This window comes from Callorhinus ursinus, unplaced genomic scaffold, assembly GCF_003265705.2.
Source record: "Callorhinus ursinus isolate GAN/ISIS: 27379988/994484 unplaced genomic scaffold, GSC_fseal_2.0 scaffold3, whole genome shotgun sequence".
Lineage (NCBI taxonomy): Eukaryota > Metazoa > Chordata > Mammalia > Carnivora > Otariidae > Callorhinus > Callorhinus ursinus.
The window spans coordinates 83,917,585-83,940,530 of NW_027397065.1; the positions used below are offsets into that span (position 1 = coordinate 83,917,585).

Genomic DNA, 22,946 nt, shown 5'->3' on the forward strand with positions numbered 1-22,946 from the left:
ACTCTGTTCTAGAATTAAATTTAAAACACTGATGGACAGTTTCCCTGCTTCGATGGATTAAACATGTTTTCTAAGGAGTGCAGATACTTACAGTGTAAGATTTTGTCCTTGACTGCCCATTGATAGTAATTCTGGGGAAAAAAAATATGTGGTTGAGGTCTATCTTGAGAAATTGTCAAGTGGCAGATATATATTTGGAATCAATATGAAGGGCAAATTTGCCATAATTTGAATGGACACTTTCAAGTACGAGGAAGTGAGAACATTTTACAGGCCAGTGTGCGGCTAGCATTTGGGGAATTTCTGTTTAATAGATTGTGACAAACAGCGTTGGTGGTTCACAATGGTAAAACTGTGGCCTAGCTTTAGAGCATGATTTTTGGGGGGGTACCAGATTTTTATCATGTCACTCTGTGATTAAGTAGAAGAACATAAAATGGAAACCCGCATACTCGTTTCAAGTATTGTTAGGGGGACTGTTTGCAGAGGCACGCTTTTTCACTTGCAGGCTTAGAGGCTGTTATTCAGCATCTTGCAAAGACACAAGGTCGGACGGAGATGGTTGCGAGGGTTTCGAAGCTGTGAGAAGGGGGGACTCCAGTGCCTGGGCATTTGGCAGTGACAGCGTGTTCTGGGCAGTCACTGTGTGTGACCAGCACTGCATTGGGAGCGGTGCTAAGCATGCTTCTTTGAAGTCTCAGCCAAAAGAACAGTCAGTCTACCGCTGAGCCTCTTTATTATTGAATGTTTTAGAACTTTTCCTCCTATTCGGGGAGAGCCAACATTTAAGGTATTGTGCCTGTCTCAATTTCTCTTCAGCTTACTGTTGCTGTGATGGGTCTGTAATTATAGAATCTCGGACTTTATTTCTCTGGCATAAGGAGAAATGTCCCTCCGGCTTAGCAGACCCATGAAATTGGCTGCTGAAAACAGGCCTTGTCGTGTCTGGGGAACTAGGATGGTTATTGATTTCAGAAGTGGGTCACTGTTTTTTAGTGATGATGAGCCCGAAACTTTATATTGTTTTTGTCATCATTGTTTTGTCATTAATTTCATCCAGATATGTTCCTGTTGCAAAAGTAGACAGAGGTGGGGTGAGTAGAAATATGTGTGGGTTGGTACTTTAATATTATATGTTACCCACAAGTCATTAATTTGAATATTTCTATTTTCATCATCCCACACCTGCATTTCTTCTTCTCCGCAGTCTCTTTAAACAGTTCGACAACATCAAACCCTTCCTTCTCCCTGTTACCTTTGTAATGTGAACCTTCCTCAGGCGGTGCATTTATCATGATGAGCTGTAATGATCATACGTCTTCCGGAATTGTAAAAATCTTTTAATGTTTTTGAAATTGGGATGCTTCTTAATGTGACTCTTGCTCACCCATTTTCTCTAAGCCACTTGGGATGGATTTTCTGTCACTTGCAGATAAAAGCATGATTAAGTCCCAACAGCAGAGCGGCTACCCCCAGTGCCCTCCCTCCGGTGTTCCCAGGCTTGCCCCTGATGTTCCCTGAATACCAGCCCCAGTGCTGCCTTCCCTGCCCTTCTCACCTTACTTTATAGATTTATTCTGATTCTTTTCTCCCTGCCAGTAACCCTCTGCCTTTCCAAAGTCGACCGGTCGAGCCACTGTCTTCTCTCAGCTTTTTCCTTCACTCAGGTTTGGGCACCCTGATGGCGGTTGAGGAATCTGTGAGATCCCACTCTTCACACCTTACTCGTCGGGATCGGACCTTAGCTCTAGGTGGCCAAGTCCTCTACCTTGTTTCACCCCCAGGTTGTAAGCGTGGCTGGGGCGGAGAGGGGGGGCATCTACTCCCCGTCCTCTGCTGGCTCCTTTTCCGAAAGCACCAGCCTTTCTCTGGTTTCTCTTCAGATCACGTAAATCTTTCGCCTTTCAGTACTTTTTAAAGATCAATACATGGTTGACATAATGTCACATATGACGTCATAGTGGCATCGGTGAAAGTGCCTGAGATCATGCTTTAGGAGACAGGCCTGTAAGACACCAAGAGAAGACCCTCGCCTTCCTCACTGACCTCATTTTGTTAGAACTCGGCTGCTCGTATGGCTGTCCCAAGCATGGGCTGCTGCTGAAATGCACTAAGCCGTGTTAAATTAAACCTGAGCTACTTGATGCCATGAAGAAATGCATCCGATCTGCTTGTATTTATTGTCTCAGACCTGTAAGATTTGTATGTTGTGACAATCAAATGTGACTCGCCTAAATGCCGGGAAATTCCACTGGCTTCTTAACCGTAAAGACCGTCCACACGTACTGTCACTGTAAATGAGCATCTCTCTCTCTCTGGAAAACCACGCAAACCCCCGACTCGGTGCGTGCGACAGACGTCGGGGTTCTTTTCTATTACTGATGATTGGTCCTATCTGACTGTTGGCCAGTTTCAAAGTGATGAATTCTATACAGGGTGCAAATGTATTGTATGGATGTTTCCTTTTGTACACTTCATTTTTACAAGTTTTGCTACTCACAAGCTTTATGTAGTTGAGGATAGCCGTATTTTTGGCCAATGGGAGCCTGTGGGGGTGGGGTGGGGGACAGGCTACCTGAGATTTTACCAGCCTGCGTCCCAAGCAACCCGCCGTGTTTGCCACGCTCTGTGGACCTCACTGTACGTGGGCGCGTGTGAGCCTGCCCGAGTGGTGGTACTTTCTAGATAAAATGCTGCAGGCGCCACGTGTGCCTCTCAACATTGCTGCTGTCCCAGAGAGGGAGGAGACATCCATAAATGTTGTCTCCGGTGTGCGTGGGTCCCCCTGGGGAGGTGGCGGACGCCCGGGCCACCCACCCGCACTGACCGCCCCCGCGGAGGGCCGCTCTAGCTGGGGCCGTCCTGCTGGGTGCGCTTCCCACGCTTCTCCATTTCATGTACGATGCTTTAGGAAAAGGGGAATTCGGAAAGGAGAGTGACCATCTCGCGAGGGGAAAGGAGAGAATCAGCTGGGGCACAAAGTGCTCAGTGACCCTCTGCCTAAACATGGGTCTTAAAAGCCATCAAGGACAAAAAGGTTTTCCAAAGTAGGCATGTATATATCAAAAATTATTTTTTTGTAACAACAAATTCATTCTGTGGAGAAAATCGAGGAACAATTTTTCTTCTTCTTGCTCTGTAGTCTCTACAGAAGCTTCCTCTGGACTTTCACTGTTTGTGTCACTAAGAATAATATTCAGGTGGGCCTTAAGTCTTTGGTGATGTTTAGGTTGGTCCCATCCTCCTCGATGATTAAGGGCTCACGCAATAGCATGAGGTGGATTTCCTGACTCGCCAAGTTACGTTCAACCTTCTACAGTTCCCACTTCTCTGAACACACAGGTAGAACAGTCATCCCCTTGTGTTCGACATGTGGCTCTAACACTCAGATCCCACGTCTCTCTACCCAGTCATCATATCTTCCTCCACAGCCACAAGTGACCTCGTGTCTCTGATTCTGCGAATAATACCTCATTGGCCTCACCTCCAAACTACCAGATAGAATTGGACACGTGGCTACCTCTTGGCTTTGCCTTGCAGTTGCAGATGCTGAATATGGCTCAATACTTCTTTCTTGCATGGTGCTTTCCATAAATATTGCCAGATTCTGTTCGTAAGTTGTGAGTTGCAAGCATCAAGTCCCAGAAGTTTCAGATCCTGCCTGATTGATGCCTCTACCCAAGAAGCCAGCATCCCAAGGGTATACCTTCCCTGGCATTCGACTGTGGCCAAGCCATACAGTAGTCCTCATAAGGTTTCAAAAAAGCAGCTTTCTTGAGTTGAAATTAAAAGGTGTCATAACAAATACGATTCAGGGAAATGCTCCTAATGCAAAGCCCATTTTACTTAATGTTACATGCTCTACTAAGCGACCATTATTGATTTTACACTAACAGTTCATACATTACTTCAGTAAATATTTATTAACTGGCTGCCTATATATTAGATAGTGAGCTAGATGTGGGGAACTGAACATAGACCAAGACAGATTGAGTTTTAGCTCTAATTATATTGAGTTTTGACAGCTATTAATTATTATATTCTGTATATTATTAGGACAAGCTGTAATTTTAAAATTTCTCATTAAAAGGAAGAAACAAGGATGGATATACTTTTATATGTGAAGAAGGCATCTGGGAGACAATGCTGTGCCTATTTTTCTATGTCTATTTCTCTGCCTATTAGGTTGAGTTTTGATATTCATGACATCTTAGTTGCAAATACAGAATTGTGGTTTTGGTGACCAGAGTGTTTATACAAATGACGAGTTCACTATTATTTTTCGTGTCACTAATTTATACGAATCTAATCTGCAACCTAATATTAATAATATGCTTATGCTCCTTCTTCCATTTTACATGAGCCTAATCTTACACATATCACCTGTGGAGTGAGTGGAGGGTTATAAAAATTCCATATGTTCATTATATTCAATGTTAAAACATCAAATTGGATACATAAATGTGTGTGTATGTGATATATATATATATATATATATATATATATATATATATGACTAACATTTGGAGTATTCTAATGGCCAGTTTCTTTACTCGGGTGCAACCATAATGGAAAATTATGAAAGTGATGCCTAATGATGAGGTAAAGCTAAAAGTCAGTCTATTGCACTAATATGTCTGTGTTTTAGGACATAGGATCAAGAACAGGGAGGGGCACTGTCTTGAAAAGAGTGGATCCATGAGGGAAGGAAACCACTTTAGATGTGGCCACACACACGTGGAGTTTCTTAGTTTGGTGTGAGAGTCAAGGAAGTTAATGTCTTAGAGTCTTAAGTTGAAGCCATTGGCTAAAGCTAAAGGAAGATGAGAAGAGTTCTGGAAGTTTCTAGCAACTCTAAAGTAAAAGATAAAAAGGGACCTGCCTAAAGAAAAGGAAAAAAGGGGAATAAAGATGTGATAAGCAGTGTTTAGAAGTCATCAGTCTTTACATTGCCTAATTCATATCAGAGTGTAGTTTCTGACTTGAGCTGGTCTCAGCTGCCGAGATATTAACAGCAAAGAAGAGTCACAGATAGATGTGTTTTGGGGTGTAAGTTTGCATGTCAGGTCACCTTCCATCACCCAAAATATGTTTTACCCACAGTATCAACATTTTGGCTAATGGCTAGTCACTTAAACTGAACCGTGGAATAATCTAGACTCTTCTCTCTTTGCCTCACTACCACATGCAACCTATCAGTAATCCTGACAGTTCTCCCTTCAAAATTTGTTTATAATCTGACCCCTCTCATGACCTACTGCCAAGGAATAAAGCTGCAGATGAAAGATCACATCAAGGAATAGACCATTGGGTATAGATCAATGGAACTTTCTGCAATGATGAAAATTTTCTACATTTTTTACTATCCAGTACAGTAGCGACTGGCCACATGTGGGCATTGAGCAAATTAAAATGTGAATAGTGCAACTGATAAACTGGCTTTTTAATGTTATTGAGATGTAAATAGCCATATGTTGCTAGAGGCTACCATATTAGTGCAAGTCTAGCTTATGAAATATTTATTGAGTCGCAGAGTATGCAAGGGATTTGGAGATCCTGGAATTTGAAGTAGGTGGGACCTGCTAACCTGTGAGAAGAAAGAAACAGGCCTCTGTGACAACACAGCGTGAAGGCCTGGGCGTGACGGAATGAGAAGACAGTTGAAAGGGTAAGAGGGTCACAGATTGAGGGTGGGAAGCTCTAGAGGAGCAAAGACCTCATCACAGCCAAAGGAGCTTATCACTGAATCAGAGGGGAGGAAATCAAAGTAATGGCGGCATGAGAATGCTGGGTGGGTCATTGAATTGGATGATTGTGTGACACCAGAGTCCATCAGTTAATTTTTTTGAAGATGGCCATCTCTGCTGTCGAAGTCTGTTGGCTTGCACACTGGCCTCCATACTCAGAGGGCAGGGAGAGACTGAAGAAAGAAGGAGACCACTCTAGATTGGTAGGTGGCAGGTTGAATAAGCAAGTGAACTTACTTACAAGACTCATCTTGGGTGGTTACAGGACAAGTAGATTTCTGCAGCCACTGGCCAGAATCTTAAAAGTTTATATAGGCCTTAACCGGGTTCAGTCACATACCCAGTGTGCATAATCTTAACACCACATTTCTACCTCAGGGCTGTATTCTTAGAGCAGCTTCTGGAAGTGGGGAAGGCAAGCAGATACACATCCCAAGGACAGAGGAGGGAGTACGGAGCCTCCAAAGGCCCAGGTCCAGTTCAAGGATTAACTGATTGTCATGTCTTCTTGATGATCTTCTCCAATAAAGTCATCAGTTGCTGGGCAGACGTGGCTAAAGAAGGAACAAATCTGAATTATAAAAAATAAAATAAGAATTGTACTTTCTTTTTTGTGTGATGGAGGTCAATAAAATACAGCATTGAATGCAGTCCTTGAATTGAGAGCAAGAGAGGTTGGCCTTTTAAAGTGCACGTAAGATTTTAACATGTTACCAAGTATAATGTAAGTTTATAGTGACTCATGTTGGGGAAATAAATGCTTAGAGTATTTATTTGGACTTCATGAAATCTTATCACATATGGACATAAGAATTCAAATTGAGACGGACACTCTGTATTTGGGGGCTACCTGCCTTTGCTATTATTGTCATCCTGGCCAACTTTTCTGAATTTCTTATTGCATCATCTGTGAAAGTACTAGGGATATTCTTAAGAGAGCATTTTGTCCCGCAGGCTTACATCAGTGGGGCACAACTCTCTTGCAAGCTTTGATTTATCCAGATTGCTGATTTGCAGCAGCATGTGCCTTTCTCTTGCAGCTGTGGCTCATCTCGGATACAGGTGTCAACAGAGTGCTGGACATGATGGTACCTCCCTGCTACCGTCAGTTCCCAAGCTCCCCCATACTCGCCTCACGGGGGAAATGAGAGAAAGAAGCTGAGACCAATCCAGCCCTGCTTGTATTAGTCTTCCCAGGCTGCCATAATAAAATGCCACAGACAAAGGGGCTTAAATAGCAGAAATGTATTTTCTCACAGTTCTGGAGGCCAGAAGTTAGTCTAAGATCAAAGTGCTGGCTTGCTATGTTTTTGGTGAGGACATTCTTTTTGGCAGCTAGCTTCTCTCTGTGTCCTCACAGGACGGAGAGAAAACTCTGGTCTTTTCCTCTTTTGTAAGGATGACAGTCCCTCCCTTATAAACCCCACCCTGATTACCTGCATTTAACCTTAATTACCTCCCTAAAGGCCCCACCTCCAAATGCAGTCACATTGGGCATTAGGGCTTCAGCCTGTGGATTTGGGGCAGGAGTGGGGTCACGGGTGGGGTTAAGAGTCAATACAGCTGCTCATGCATGTGAGGGTGTCGTATGGCATGGTTCGTCGTTCTGTATTTTCTGGACACAGAACTTGTTATTACCAAGTCAAAATTTCAATTTAGGAATTTGCAGATCAGCATTTCACTAGCGATAGAAAGACTTCTTACCCAGTAGTTGTATAAAGAGAATGAAGAGGTGTTGTACGGGGGCACCTGGGTGGCTCAGTTGGTTAAGCGGCTGCTTCGGCTCAGGTCGTGATCCTGGAGTTCCAGGATCGAGTCCCGCATCCAGCTCCCTGTTGGGTGGGGAGCCTGCTTCCCCCTCTGACCCTCCCCCTTCTCATGCTCTGTCTCTCTTTCTGTCCTCTCTCTCAAATAAATAAAATCTTTAAAACAAAAAAAAGAGGTGTTGTGTGTAGGAATCTGTAGGAAAATGTCCGCTGTACTCATGCCGAAGAGAAACAAAATCAAAGGGATGAATTTTTCTGTATCAAATTGGTAAAAGCAGGAGAGGATAATGAAGGCTAGTTTTGTTAACATGGCGGGGACTCACGGCATGTGCTGGTGGGCAGCTATGGTGAACCAGCCTGGTGGCAGGAAAGTTTGTTTGGGGTCTCAAAAGCCTGAAACACACACCCCTTCCTCATTCCATCAACACCACCTCTAGGAATTTATTGAAAATGTCACAGTAAAAATGGGATAAAAATGACAAAAGATATGTAAATTATGATGCATTATGAATACTAGGAATTCATTACATTTTTAGTATATGCGCTGCCAAAGTGAGCACTTCGTTACATTTTTAAACTGTAGAATAATTTTTGTTGACATAAATAGTTCATTATGGGGCGCCTGGGTGGCTCAGTCGGTTGAGCATCTGCCTTCGGCTCAGGTTGTGATCCCAGAGTCCTGGGATTGAGCCCCAAGTCATTGGGCTCCCTCTGCTCAGCGGAGCGTCTGCTTCTCCCTCTGCTCCTCCCCCCACTCGTGCAAGAATATCTCTCTCAAATAAATTAAAAAAAAAATAGTTCATGATATGTTGCTGAACAAAAATTAAAAAAAAAATAAAAAGGCACTACCTCAGTAGTACTCCATTATGTAAATCTTATTATACAGAATGAGTTAAATGAGAAAAAAAATCCTATCAGAGAAACCTGTACCAAAATACCAAGTAAATATACTTATCTGGGATGCCAGAATTGCTGAGGATTGCTCTTCCTTTGTTATTTTTTTTTCCCTTTTGTCTCCCTACATTTTCCAGATTTCCTGGATTTAACACAGATTAACTACAAATTTTAGTGGATTAGTTCTAATTAAAACTAAACTACTTGGCCAGAAGGCTTACAGCTCTTTACACTTACCATTAGGCAGGCCATGGCTTGCTTCTGGTGGCCTTCACGTGGTGCTCCTTCTCTTCTTGTGCTGTGAGCTGAGAGGATCGGCAGCGGAGGTTGGGGCCATCTTAACCATTCATACACAGGGATGGCCAATGGGTGAATTAAGTCTGGGTGTGAAAAATTATGAGCCATGGAAATTATTCCAAGTCATTTCCCATCAGGCACAGCAGTTGCCTTGGGTAGCAGTAGCTCCGTATGGTGGACTAAGCCTTGACGCTTTCACTTGTGTTCTGTTATTGCTGGAAGGAGAAAGGGGGGGTTAGATAAACAGACTTTCTTATTCCTTATAGTGTGAGGGTCAGAGTTGTCCAGTGCCCAGAGATATGCTTTGATTCATTGCCTGCCTATTAAATCCCATATTTTATTATGACAGGTTACTCTCATACTTTTAAGAGTAACATTTTATAAAAATTGCTGTATAGACTAGCATTTATGAGGCAGCAGCCCAGATTATGGGAAATAGGCAGACACATCAAAGGACCCTAAAATAGGAATAAAAAGGGAGAAAACCTGAGTTCTAGGCCCAATTATATAAGTAACTTTGGGACCGTAGACAGTTTCTTTGTCAAAAAACAGGTTGGCAATCATACTAGTTCAGAACCTGGATTCACATGGGCCCAATAAAATTTAGAAAACATGAAAGTGAACATAATGATTTAAAACATCCAAGACTCCTCCTTTCTCGGCTTCAGGCTGTCCTTGTGTAGAGTCCCCTTTGGAAGTCACTGACGTAGATACAGGTGGAGATGCAGGGCCGGAGAGGGGGTGACTTTGCACCCAAGACTGCCATTGCCTTTCTTCTTGCTTTCTGCCCTTGTCCCCTTCCCCGCATCTCTCAAACCTTTCCTAATTGGAAGGGCTTGGCTTTCAGGCTATGTTAGCTGGGCACAACATTTGTTAATCTGTTTATCGAAATCCTTACAGTTGTGAGGCTCGATCAAATACTGCATATGAAAGCAAGTGGAATATGAAACTGTACTTTATTCTTCTCTTCCCAACCCCACCACCGTAATTATTTAAATCACTTTCTCTCATCCTCTTGGTATCCAAAATACCTTCTGTTTTTTAGCCAGGGTTGCATTTTGCTATATTATGTTTAATTTGATCTTTACTCTTTGCTCACATCCTGCTTACTAATATTATTTTCCCCAACCCTCCTGTAAATTCTGTTTGTAACAGATTTATCTTTCCAATGCTATTCTAATCCTCATTGATAATATTATTAAAAAATTACTTAGAAAATGAAGACAAATCAAAACTAAGCTGGAATGTCCAATGAGAAAATTAGATGACCAATCTTTTCATATACTTTAAGGACAGTTCTATAATAGAACCCTTTTCAGTTAGCATGGCCCTAAATTATTAACTATGAACAAATGTATCACAGTGCTGGGTTTCCTATGGAAATTATGTTGCTTACTATAAAACCCAGGCTGCCCAGTTACAGTATAATAGGAAATACTTTTTAACATTCACATAACACTAGTTCCTGGAGGGACATGTAATATGATAGCTTTAGGCAAGAAAACAACCTTTATTTACTCCCATACTTTTATTTGAATAGTGATTTTGTAGGGCCCTGGTAAAAATTGTACTCGGTTAATTATTATTTCCTCTGCTGATAAACATCGCTAGGTAATATATGTAACAAGAACTTTGATCTTACTGGTCTTACTTGTTTGAGAAAGATAATAGGAAAAGGTAACTTTTGGGATGCTGCTTTTAAGCTGTACCTGTCTGTCCATTTATGAATTGGGCTGAGGTAAAATGGTAGTTCACCTGGCTTTTTTTTTTTTTTTTTAAGATTTTATTTATTTGACAAAGAGAGACACAGCAAGAGAAAGAACACAAGTAGGGGGAGTGGGAGAGGGAGAAGCAGGCTTCCCACGGAGCAGGGAGCCCGATGCGGGGCTCGATCCCAAGACCCTGGGATCACGACCTGAACCGAAGGCAGACGCTTAACGACTGAGCCACCCAGGCACCACCTCAACTGGCTTTTTTAGACTCAGTACTTCTTCATTTCTTTACTCTTTCTTATTATCTTACTTGCCTTTTACTTCTTATTATCTCTTGTTCCACTTACCTCAAATACAAAACACAGAGTTGTGAGTATATCCTTGAATTTGGTTGGGCTGATAGAGGAGAAACCATTCCATTTACTTGTATTGTTTCCTGTTCTATAATGACGTCGTGTGCTTTCTCTGTAGTTCATAATTTTCATTTTTTCGAAAGCGTACTGCTTAAAGTTGCCTGATAGTTATGTCTGGGTGCAGCGGCCACATCCTATCGCATTAAGCATGTTCTTCTGCATTGCAGGAGCTATGCCTGTCCCAGACCAACCTTCGTCAACCTCAGAGAAGACCAGCTCCCTGAGCCCTGGCCTGACCACCTCCAATGGGGATGGCTCCGAAACGGAAACCACCTCTGCCATCCTTGCCTCGGTCAAAGAACAGGTAGAAACATTCCACTTTTGTGACCTACTTATGGGAACAAATTAGAAAGTGTTCTTTCAGATGAACAAGGATGACTCAGTGATGTTGGAAGAAAATCATGATTTTCTAGCAGAATGTTGGTATTTATTATAAAAATATTAAAATGGGATTGTAATTGCTTTTCACTTTATGTTTTTATTCATGATTTAGGCAGTTTTCCTTGAAAAAATATTCCATCCTGGGGGAAAAAAGCACTTTATAGTCAAAATTCCCTACTGGTGAAATTTTGATAGATTTGGTGATGGACCTGACATTTAATACTATTATATGCATGAGGCCAAATAATTGGTCTTTAGGAAATATAAAGTCTAAAAACAAAAGAAAAAAGAAAATATAAAGTCTAATCAACAATCAAAATAAATCCACAGGTATAAAAAATTAGTATGGTGACAGCAGATGAATACTGTGTTGGGTCAAGTGAAATTGGTCTTTCTAGTGTTTCTGAGATGGATCTGGAAGAATGCATTTTAGAATTTTCCCTATAAAACGAATTAAAATCTGAATGATTCTTCCTCCAACATTACTTTGCCTTATAAATGGCTAAGTAAGTAAAATCTGAAGTCTTAGATTAAAAAAAATTATTAAAAGTCATGTTTCTTATAAATAAAAGATGGTAAATAATCAAAGCTGGAAAATCAAGATTTTTTCCACTTCTTTTAGCATGTGCCAGAATATTAATCATAATTTTTTAAAAAATGAGGAAGTGTCCTGTGTGTAGGTTATGTGATTCGAGGGATGCTGAATAAGCAACAGCAGTGGTCACGCTATCAATAGAGTAGCTGAGGAAAGATCCATTGACAGAAGGGATCAATGATGCTATCAGCCAAACGGTGTGTCACCACAGCAGGAAGTGTGCTGCTAAGTAGGTACACAAAGGAAAGTTGAATAGATTAATTGGATAATCTGGTTTGTGAAAATGGTCAGCAAAGTAGGGAACAGGCTAGATTGCTGGATTAGTTTGCTTGAGAGTTTGCTGATTATTTTTGAGGGGAAATAGAAGGAGCAAAGATTCGTGCCATACTCAGGCTACTGCTTTGTTAAAGTTGGTTTATGTCATGGTTTCTTATTCATGTATCTAGAAGTCTTGCTGGGCCACTAACTTTAGAGTATGGACAAAATATAACACGGAGGAATAAATTTAACAAGAAAATGACAAGACCTGTCTGATGAAAACTATAACATTTTTTCAAAAGACATAAAGTAATTAAGAATAAATGACAAGGGGTACTATGATCCTGTGTAGAAAAGCTTGGTCATCATAATAATATTAGTCTTTCCCAAATTAAGATATAAACTTTAGGCAAGGGTGAGATCATGTTTGTGGCTGGTAACTAATAAGATCTTGTAGCTGATTGTTTCTTTGGCAAACTGGGTCAAACTATTTTAAAGATCATATGGGAAGCATAAATACATGAGTTACAAGGAAATTTTAATAGAGAGATTTTATCTTATCAAACATTCTCATCACTGTAGTGTCCAATTGGTCCAAAATGGAAAGAATGCTCTCTCTGTAGGACATAACTGAGAGTTCAGAATCAGAGGGACATACTCAACATAAAATAGTAGAAAAAATAGACCAAGAGAAAATATGTGCCAAAATATGACAAAGTGTTGATATAATTAATATATTAATGCTTCCTAATGTTGATGAGAAAAAAAGAAAAACGAAATAACAGAATGGAAAACTAGGCAAAAAATGTAAACAGTAATTCACAGAAGAAAAATGCAAAAAACCAATGACTCTGTGGAAATGTTTTCCACTCTACTAATCAGGGATATAAAATTCAAGATGAAAATTTGATTTTCTTTAATCTACCAAATAGACAAACATTAAAAAAATGTATATATTATAATCTAGCAGAGGTTAAGGTTTGAGGAAATGCACATTCTTTGTCACTCCATATGAGAATGTGCAATGCTGTAATCTTTGTTTAAAATGATATATTGCTATGAATTGGCATTTACAGAGTTTAGAACCCTTTGATTAGTCATACTTAGACATATGTAGTATATAAATGGGTGATCTAGACCATAAGATTTTATGTACATGGGTGTTTATTGCAAAATTGTCTGGGATAATAAAAAAGTGGAACAATATTGATTGATGAAGAATTGAAAAGAGATATATCTTTCATATAAAACTATATCGTTCTTATGTAGTTATTAATAAAAATGACTTAGAGCTATATATTACACCTTTGAAAAATACATGAGGATTTTAGAAATTAAATGTCATAGCATTGTATTATCCCGTTTTTAAAAAACAATAATAAATATTTTGTGTTGTTTACAATGTTTATGAACATCTAGAAAACTGTAAGAGGAAATAAATCAAACTGTTAACATTGGGTACTGTACATGTGTACAATTAGATGGAGGTAGGAGTGGGCAGAGAATATAGAGGATAAGGAAGACAGTCCAAAACGGGAGAAAGAACTGGGAGACTGGAATAGATACCAGTTGGATTTGGATAATAGGAAATACCACTTGAGGTGAGATAGTGGTGTCTGTAGTTGAGAGAGTGGATAAGCTGCTTATAGCAAAAAATACATTACTGTAAATAAAATGGTCTCCTCAAATCCTTGATGAGAATTTAATAAAAACTTACTGTGAAGAGTTTTTTCTAATAATCAAAATAAGTCCATTGTCCATTTTTGGATGGCAAAGGTGAGATCATTGTTTGTGGCTGATAACTAATGTGAGCAGGCATGAAAGTCTGTCCTGGAAGGTGACTAGAGCAGCTTGAAGCACCTGCATTAGAGGCTCAGGCATCAGGTCCTTTTGGCGGCATCTACCCATGTGAAGGCAGAATCAGCAAGCACTAAGGTCCCTGAACTTGCTTGGGGTAGCCTGCTGCAGACAAGCAATTTTTTCCTTCCCTGGGGATTTTTGTCCTAAACTATTCTTAAGGTTTCCATCATCTCTTTTCCTGAGGTCTAGACTATTATCTATGGAGCTAAAGCTAAGTTAAATATATTTGAAAAAAAATTAGCTGAGATGAAAGAAAGGTGACTTTAAAAGTTAATCTTTTATGATTTTTAATAATTATGTACATAATATATTTATAAATTTTTTCACTTGAATATTGCTTGTCTGGTCTTCTTTAGGTGCTAATGAGAAGTAGCTTTTTTTTTTACTAAAAATTCTATTTATTAAGTTAAAGAAGTTTAAGAAAGAAATTTTATGGCATCACTCTTATGTGCTACCCTAGTCCTGTCTCCTTGGACACCAGTTCTGTGGGAGAGAAGTCATTTTTTATCAGAGGAGGCATATATTCTGAGCTAACTGCCAAGTAATAGGTTGCATAATTTATTTACTCATTCATTAAATGCATTGAGCACTTCATATACGCAAACTACAATAAAGGGTAATAAAGGAAGTACATGTATAAAGAAAAGTCAGTTTGACAGTTTATTGAAATAAATTGTTATGACTAAGAACATAAGTTTTTAAGCAGGCAGCTAACATTGCATAGAAATAAATTCTGGTGTATAACCACAGAATGAACTTAAGTCATGACAAGCCCTAAGTCATGAAACACGTCCGCATGACATGTATGGCGTGACTGAGATATTTGTAAACTGAGTCCTAGAGTCCTTGAACCCAGCAGCCGTGGATTGCTCAATGAAAAGGTGTTCATTGATTTTTTTTTCTTTGTTCTAATTTCCCATCTTGATTGCTTTTTAACTTGTGAATTTTACACTTTTATATCAACAGAAATAGAACCATGATTTATGTTATACTCTATGGGTAATTTTCTGTATTTCAGACATATCTGTCTTATTTCCACGTTACCAAGTTTTTCTATGGGGCATTAAGAGAGAAGAACCTAATTCCTTTTTCCTCTCCTGTGAGTGTCCTTCACCAGAAGAGGAGGGGAGGATGGAGGTCGGGTGTGTGATGACTCTGGTCACATGACTTGGATAAATAGCTAAGGAGGGTGATTGATAACTGTTCATTACAAACAGCAGCCCATAAGGTGGGTTAGGTGGTAAGAACTTAAAGGGGTAAGAACGGTGAAGGGATTCTATTTTAAGGATGGGAGATACTCCTATGATGGCAAAGACCCATAGAAAGAGAAGTTAATGATGTTCTAGAGAGGGGGAATAATTTCAGGGAGAAAAGTCACTGGGTAGATGAGAGTGAATGGGATGCTATCAGTGGAGAGAGTGGCTTTTGGAACAAAGACAGTTCATCTATGAGAATGGAAGAGAGGCAAAAGTACATAGTCTCAGGTCCACTGATGGCTTGGTGTTGGAAACTCTTCCCCTCTCATCAGATGGGCACAGTCAGCTTGTTTGAGTTGGACCTATTAGGGATCTGTGGTGAGCTGGGCTGAGCAGAGGTGGAGGGGTGAGGCATTGAAGGTGAGGGATGCAAGACAGTCATTATAGTGATGGATCTTGGAATCTAAATGGAGTGGAAGTGGGTAAAAGAAAAATTGGTAGAGACAGTGCATTCTCAGTTATTGTGTATTGATAATGATGGCTTGGAAGCTTTGTGCTTAAAATCCAGAATTTAAAAGTAATTGTTGTTAATGTTGAGACCTAGGTTATGACTCTGGGAGATGAGATCAAAACGTGAAAAGAGAGAGAAACCTTGTTGACTCTGTGAAAGGTGATGGTGAGTGATGATGATGCCAGAACAGTGGTGATGAGCAGTGACAGCACTCCAGTTGCCCTTGGTGGGGAGGGGACCTGATGTTGCCACCTGCCTGTGGGAATCACACTGATACCGGCTTGTGGGTGTATGGGAGTAGTCCTCCTGATCTTCACCTGTATGTTTTCATTGTTTTTAATTGTTACAGCGTTGGTCTGTACTTTTAGACAGGAATTTACATTCTCTCTCACATTATGTAACCTTTGTCTTTGTATTTTTGTCTTAAACCAACATAGTGCTACTTTGCTTTTAAGAACACCATGACTTTCCTAAAAATATATTTGTTTCACAATAATATTTCTTTCCCTTAAGTTGACCATTGTTTGATTTGATCATCATATATTTCCAAAGTTGGCATCTAAACAGTCTTCTTATATAAGCTAGAAAAATTACAGGGCATTTTAAAAAACCTTTAGAGCTCATATGGTTTACTGATGTTTATAAATTATTGTGGCCCAGATAAATGTGTTTTTTTTGGTAATAATTCTACCAGCAAAGTACATTTATTTATTTTTATTTAAATTCAATTAGCCAACATATAGGACATCATTAGTTTCAGATGTAGAAGTCAATAATTCATCAGTTGCATACAATACCCAATGCTCATCACATCACATGCTCTCCTAAAGCCCATCACCCAATAACCCCATTCCCCCACCCACCTCCCCTCCAGCAATCCTCAGTTTATTTCCTATAGTTAAGAGTCTCTCATGGTTTGTCTCCCTCTGTGATTACTTCCCATTCCGTTTTCCCTCCCTTCCTCTATGGTCCTCTGTGCCGTTTCTTATATTCCACACATGAGTGAAACCATATGAAATTTGTCTTTTTCTGATGGACTTATTTTGCTCAGCATAATACTCTCCAGTTCTATCCACATCAATGTAAATGGTAAGTATTCATCCTTTCTGATGGCTGAGTAATATTCCATTGTGTGTGTGTGTGGGTGTGTGTGTATGTTTGTGTGTATATATATATGTGTGTGTGTGTGTGTGTGTGTATATCTTCTTTATTCATTCATCTGTTGATGGACATCTTGGCTTTTTCCATAGTTTGGCTACGTGGACATTGCTGTTAAAAAGACTGGGGTGCACATGCCCCTTTGGATCATGGCATTTGTATCTTTGGGGTAAATACCTAGTAGTGTAATTGCTGAGTTGTAGGGTAGCTCTATTTTTAACTTCTTGAGGAACCTCCATACTGTTTTCCAGAGTGACTGTACCAACTTGCATTCCCATCAACAGTGTAGGAGGGTTCCCCTTTCTCCACATCTTTGCCAACATTTGTTGTTTCCTGACTTGTTAATTTTAGCCATTCTGACTGGTGTTGACGTGGTATCTTATTGTAGTTATGATTTGTATTTCCCTGATGTTGAGTGTTTTTTTATGTGTCTGTTGGCCATTTGATGTCTTCTTTGGAGAAATGTCTGTTCATGTCTTCTGCCCATTTCTTGATTATTTGTTTTTGGGTGTTGAGTTTTTTTATAGATCTTGGATACTAACCCTTTATCTGATATGTCATTTGTAAATATCTTCTCCCATTCCGTAGGTTGCCTTTTAGTTTTGTTGGCTGTTTCCTTTGCTGTGGAGAAGCTTTTTATCTTGATGAAGTCCCTATAGTTCATTTTTGCGTTTGTTTCCCTTGCCTTTGGAGATGTGTGTAGCAAGAAATTGCTGAGGCTGAGGTGAAAGAGGTTGCCGCCTATGTTCTCCTCTAGGATTTTGATGGATTCCTGTCTCACATTTAGGTCTTTTATCAATTTTGAGTTTATCTTTGTGTATGGCATAAGGAAATGGTCCAGTTTCATTTTTCTGCATGTGGCTGTCCAATTTTCCCAGCACCACTTGTTGAAGAGGCTGTCCTTTTTCTATTGGATATTCTTTCCTGCTTTGTCAAAGATTAGTTGACCAGAGAGCTGAGGGTCCATTTCCAGCTTTCTCTCTTCTTTTCCATTGATGTATTTTGTCTGTTTTTGTGCCAGTACCATGCTGTCTTGATGATCACAGCTTTGTAATATAGCTTGAAGTCCAGCGTTGTGATGCCACCATCTTTGGTTTTCTTTTTCAGTATTCCTCTGGCTATTTGGGTCTTTTCTGGTTCCATACAAATTTTAGGATTGTTTGTTCCAGCTCTGTGAAAAATGTCGATAGTATTTTGATAGGGATTGCTTTGAATGTGTAGATTGCTCTGGGCAGCACATAGACATTTTAACAATGTTTGTTCTTCCAATCCACGAGCATGCAATGTTTTTCCATCTCTTTGTGTCTTCCTCAATTTCTTTCTTAAGTGTTCTGTAGTTTTTAGAGTACAGATCCTTTACCCCATTGGTTGAGTTTATTCCTGGGTATCTTACGGGTTTTGGTATAATTGTAAATGGGATTGATTCCTTAATTTCTCTTTTCTTCTGTCTCATTAGTGAATAGAAATACCACTGATTTCTGTGCGTTGATTATATATCCTGCCATGTTGCTGAACTGCTGTATGAGTTCTAGCAATTTGGGGGTGGAGTCTTGGAATTTCCACATAAAGTATCATGTCATCTGCGAAGAGAGAGAGTTTGACTTCTTCTTTGCTAATTTGAATGCCTTTTATTTCTTTTTGTTGTCTGATTGCTGAGGCTAGGACTTCTAGTACTATGTTGAACAACAGTGGTGAGAGTGGGCATCCCTGCCGTGTTCCTGACCTTAGGGGAAAAGCTTTCAGTTTTTCCCCATTGAGAATGATATTTGCTGTGGGCTTTTCATAGATGGCTTTCATGATATTGAGGTATGTTCCCCCTCTCCCTACACTATGAAGAGTTTTAATCAAGAAAGGATGCTGTATTTTGTCAAATGCTTTTCCTGCAACAATTGAGAGAATCGTATGGTTCTTGTCCTTTCTTTTATTAGAGTGATGTATCACACTGATTGATTTGTGGATGTTGAACCACCCTTGCAGCCCAGGAATAAATCCCACTTGGTTGTGGTGAATAATCCTTTTAATGTACTGTTGGATCCTATTTGCTAGTATCTTGGTGAGAATTTTTGCATCAATGTTCATCAGCGATATTGGTCTGTAATTCTCCTTTTTAGTGAGGTCTTTGGTTTTGGGATCAAAGTAATGCTGTCCTCATAAAATGAGTTGGGAAGTTTTCCTTCCATTTCTGTTTTTTGAAACAGCTTCCAAAGAATAGGTATTAGTTCTTCTTTAAATGTTTGGTGAAACTCCCCTGGGAAGTCATCCGGTCCTGGACTTTTGGGAGATTTTTGATTACTGCTTCAATTTTTTTTGCTCGTTATGAGTCTGTTCAGGTTTTCTGTTTCTTCCTGTTTCAGTTGGGTAGTTTATAAATTTCTAGGAATGCATCCATTTCTTCCAGATTGCCTAATTTGTTGGCATATAGTTGCTCATAATATGTTCTTAAAATTGTTTGTATTTCCTTGGTATTGGTTGTGATCTCTCCTCTTTCATCATGATTTTATTAATTTGTGTCCACAAAGTACATTTAATAGTCAGTACATTAAATAGAAATTTCTAGGTATATAACAGTATATGCAAATGTGTCATTTCATTGTATTTATTCAGCAGTGTTTATCAAATGCCAACTATGTGCATAGAACTGTGTTTCCCTGTATGATAGATACACAGATTTGAAGTTTGCCTTCAACTATTTAGCAATGAATTTAAAAATATAAAACAAACATATAAAAGGTAAAAAATATTTAAAAAATTGTAGAGAAGTTTTTAAGAAAACTCTCTAGTCAATTTGCTTAAAAACTCAAAGTGCTATATATTGATAAAAACATTTCTTAAGTTGACAGTATTTATAGCCCTAGACGCTCTGTTGTTACACTAACTTCTCTTGTTCTCTACGTTCCACAAGGATTGCAGTCAGGTTCTTGATTTTAGAGGAATTTTTTAGTACCATTATTTAAACTATCAATGATTTCTCAGTAGTAAAATAGAAGTTTTCTTGCTTTTAATCACTTTTGTTGTTATACTTAATAGAGGAAAATAGGAGTAAAGGCATTTCTGAGCTCCCACTCTGGGTAAAACTAGTGCACAGAGTACTTTACATATGTTACATCATATGAAAGCATTAAGAAAGCATTTAAAAAAATTCATCTTCCATAAAATCTAAAGAAATCTTGATAGTTTACATCAACTCATGGTATAGATAGCGTACCTTATTTTTATGTAGCTTCTGCATTTATAATTTTTAAATTCCATTAGCTCTGTATAAAAAGAATATGATTGGGAAGGAGCACATTATAAAATGCTCCTTTAATTAGTCTTCTGCCAGTGTCACATGTCATTGCCACGTCTTTCAGCATTATTAGTGTTACTGTAATGTGCAACAGTAGTTTCTGATAACACAATGTGGATAATGACCTACAACTATTAATCACTTTCCAAACTATGTCTTGGAAAAGCATTTCATGAAAGTAATGACAAAATTATCAGCCCTAAAAAAGAGGAAATTAAAACACCTTTAGGAAAGGTCAAGAAGATAGGGAAGGATTATCTGCAAAGACTAGTGAACTTTATATTCATTTATTCAGAGAAAAAAGAATTATATTTATCATAGTGCCACAAGTTGAACTCTTTCCATATATTAAAATTAAAATGAGAATTGCTTGATGATTTTTGAATTTCTTTCTTGAAATAAATTCTTGAATTCCTTTCTTTTTTTTCCATGAAAAAAAGCGTGTATTTTTTCCCTGGTTTTCACTGTTAGAACATGAACTATGGTGGGAACTGTGGCGGCCTTTTTCAAGAGGTGGACTGAGATACGAAGGTGCACACTGGAGTCTGTAGACCTGGGTTCTGGTAGAAGGTGTGGTTTGTAACAAGGAGGGGCAAATCTTGGGAGTCAACAAGGATTAGAAAGTCTTGTGGCTCTCCCATACACAGACAGGGTGCAGATAGACTGGCCAGAATGGGTGTTTAGACTTGCAGCAAGGCAAAGAAAGAAACCAAGTGGTGTGTGTAGAACGGTGGAACTCCAACTAGGAAGGAAAGGGATGGTCAGGAGGCAGCAGACTGATGGAACCTGCTGGGTTTCAAGCTGGCCTCTTTCTTTGTGGAATCTGGATCTTTTGCACCATAAAAATGGTGGTTGAAGCTAGAGATAGAGGAGCAACAAGGGTCCTAAACCACTTGTGGAAGATCTTGGAATTAGTGCTAGGAGTTCTAGTGATAAGTGAAGAATTCTGGAAGTGTGGGTGGATCATATCCCTCCCTTCCTCTCCCTTCCCTTTGTGCTCCTTTATGTGTATTCTGTTCTTGCCTATAAGTTATTTTGAATTTTTTCCTAAAACTTAATTTTTTTCTTAAAATTTGACTTTGTAACTCTTCCCAAGACACATGTATACTTATCTACATTCTTAATCACCCCAAACTCTATTCCAAGAATTAATTCACTTGGATGCTGTCTGGACTCTTCCCTTTGAAGCTATTAGGAGTTGGATTTTCTAGGCACTGGAGAGTGGCTCTGATGGGAAAAATAAAAATGGACTTACCTTTTATATACTGAATTAGAAGATAAGCTTTTAATACGTGGGGTTTTGTAACATGACATTAGAGTACATTTCTAATGCCTCTTTTATGTTTAGCATTAGAATTCATTGCTAAATATTCTTATATGGGGGCGCCTGGGTGGCTCAGTGGTTAAACATCTGCCTTTGGCTCAGGTCATGATCCCAGAGTCCTGGGATCCAGCCCAGCGGTGGGCTCCCTGCTCAGCAGGAAGCCTGCTTCTCCCTCTCCCACTCCCCCTGCTTGTGTTCCCTCTCTCGCTTTGTCTTTCTCTGTCAAATAAATAAAATCTTTAAAAAATATATTCATATATGAAATCACATTTCTTTTAAATATGATATTAAATATTATATATTATATTATACATAATATTAAATATGTTAAAGTATTCTTTAAAATGTATTTTAAAAATTTCTATGAATTTTCCATTTTAAATAACTCATGCACATTGTGAAAGAGTTTACAAACTCAGTAAGGAATGAAGATAAAAATTTTATTTGAAAATAATACGGCAGCTTAAGGTTGTTGCATATATTTGGGAAGAGTTCTTTCTAAGATTTTTGTATGAATATATAATTATTTGTACAAAATCTTTCTTTTCCTTTATAAATATTTTGTACTTCTTTGTACACTTAATATTATATCAAGAGTATTTTTTCATATCACTATTATATTAAAATCTTTTTTTAAAGGCTATATATGTAGATACACTGTGAGTCATTTAGTATTCTAATTTTATTGGGCTTTTCCATTTTTGTTGATCTATTAGGTTGATTCACTTTTCTCAGAATGAAACAAAAATGACATGTCATACTTCCTTGTACATAAATCATTGGGTCTACTTTGACAGAAGTTGCCTGGAGTGAAGTTTTGAGAAAGAGTTTAAAGACCCTTACGCACTCACTGGGAAAATATGTCATAATTAGTTACTGATAAGAGCCACAGGCAGGACATACAAAGCAAGAACTCCAGGGGTATAATAGCGCCATTGCCCAGGGTTTGCACAGCGTAAGAAATTAACAAGTAGAATATTCTAGAGGGAATAAATGGGGGAAGCATGTTCAGTATTCAAAACAACTGAACCAAATATGGTAGAGATAGTGAAGATTAACATATGAAATATGATAGGACAAAGGAAGCATTATTAAATAGTATCTCAAAATAACAAAAATGGTTTTAAAAAGGTGAGATATTAAATTTCCTTAAAGTGTACATATTTTTATAAAATATACATGACCTATTTCTATAAACTATTTAAAACTTATTTCATCAGATACACAATTAAATAATGAATTTTTCTCTAGTAATTATTTTGTTCAATATCTTCTGTTTATGACCAAAGAAACTCAAACTTTAAAAAAATAGTTTACTTATCTAAAGCCATATAAGAAATTACCATGGAAGTGAAATGAGAAAATTAGCTTGTTTTATTCTGAATCCAGTGCTCTTTTCACTAAACTACACTCTCCCATAATTTAGGTATAATAGGTTTCAATATATTGTCTAATATTTTTCCCAAGAGAAATGTTTCTCTATGAACAAGGTTTGCTGAGGCCAAGTCAAATGATGCCCCACCTGTGTAGCTCCTCTTTAACTATAGG

At 38.7% G+C, this 22,946-nt stretch overlaps 1 protein-coding gene across 4 annotated transcripts in view; it reads left to right on the forward strand.

The window, feature by feature from the left end:
• The window catches only part of CTNND2 (catenin delta 2), a 907,509-nt gene that overhangs the window by 134,782 nt on the left and 749,781 nt on the right, over positions 1-22,946 (forward strand). For 3 of the 4 annotated variants that reach the window (XM_025867463.2, XM_073891086.1, XM_073891085.1), the window contains exon 2: positions 10,997-11,133. The exons of the other annotated variant lie outside the window; for it this stretch is intronic. In XM_025867463.2, coding sequence (XP_025723248.1) covers positions 10,997-11,133 — 137 coding nt within the window. The remainder of the gene's footprint in view (positions 1-10,996; positions 11,134-22,946) is intronic. 4 annotated transcript variants of the gene reach the window in all.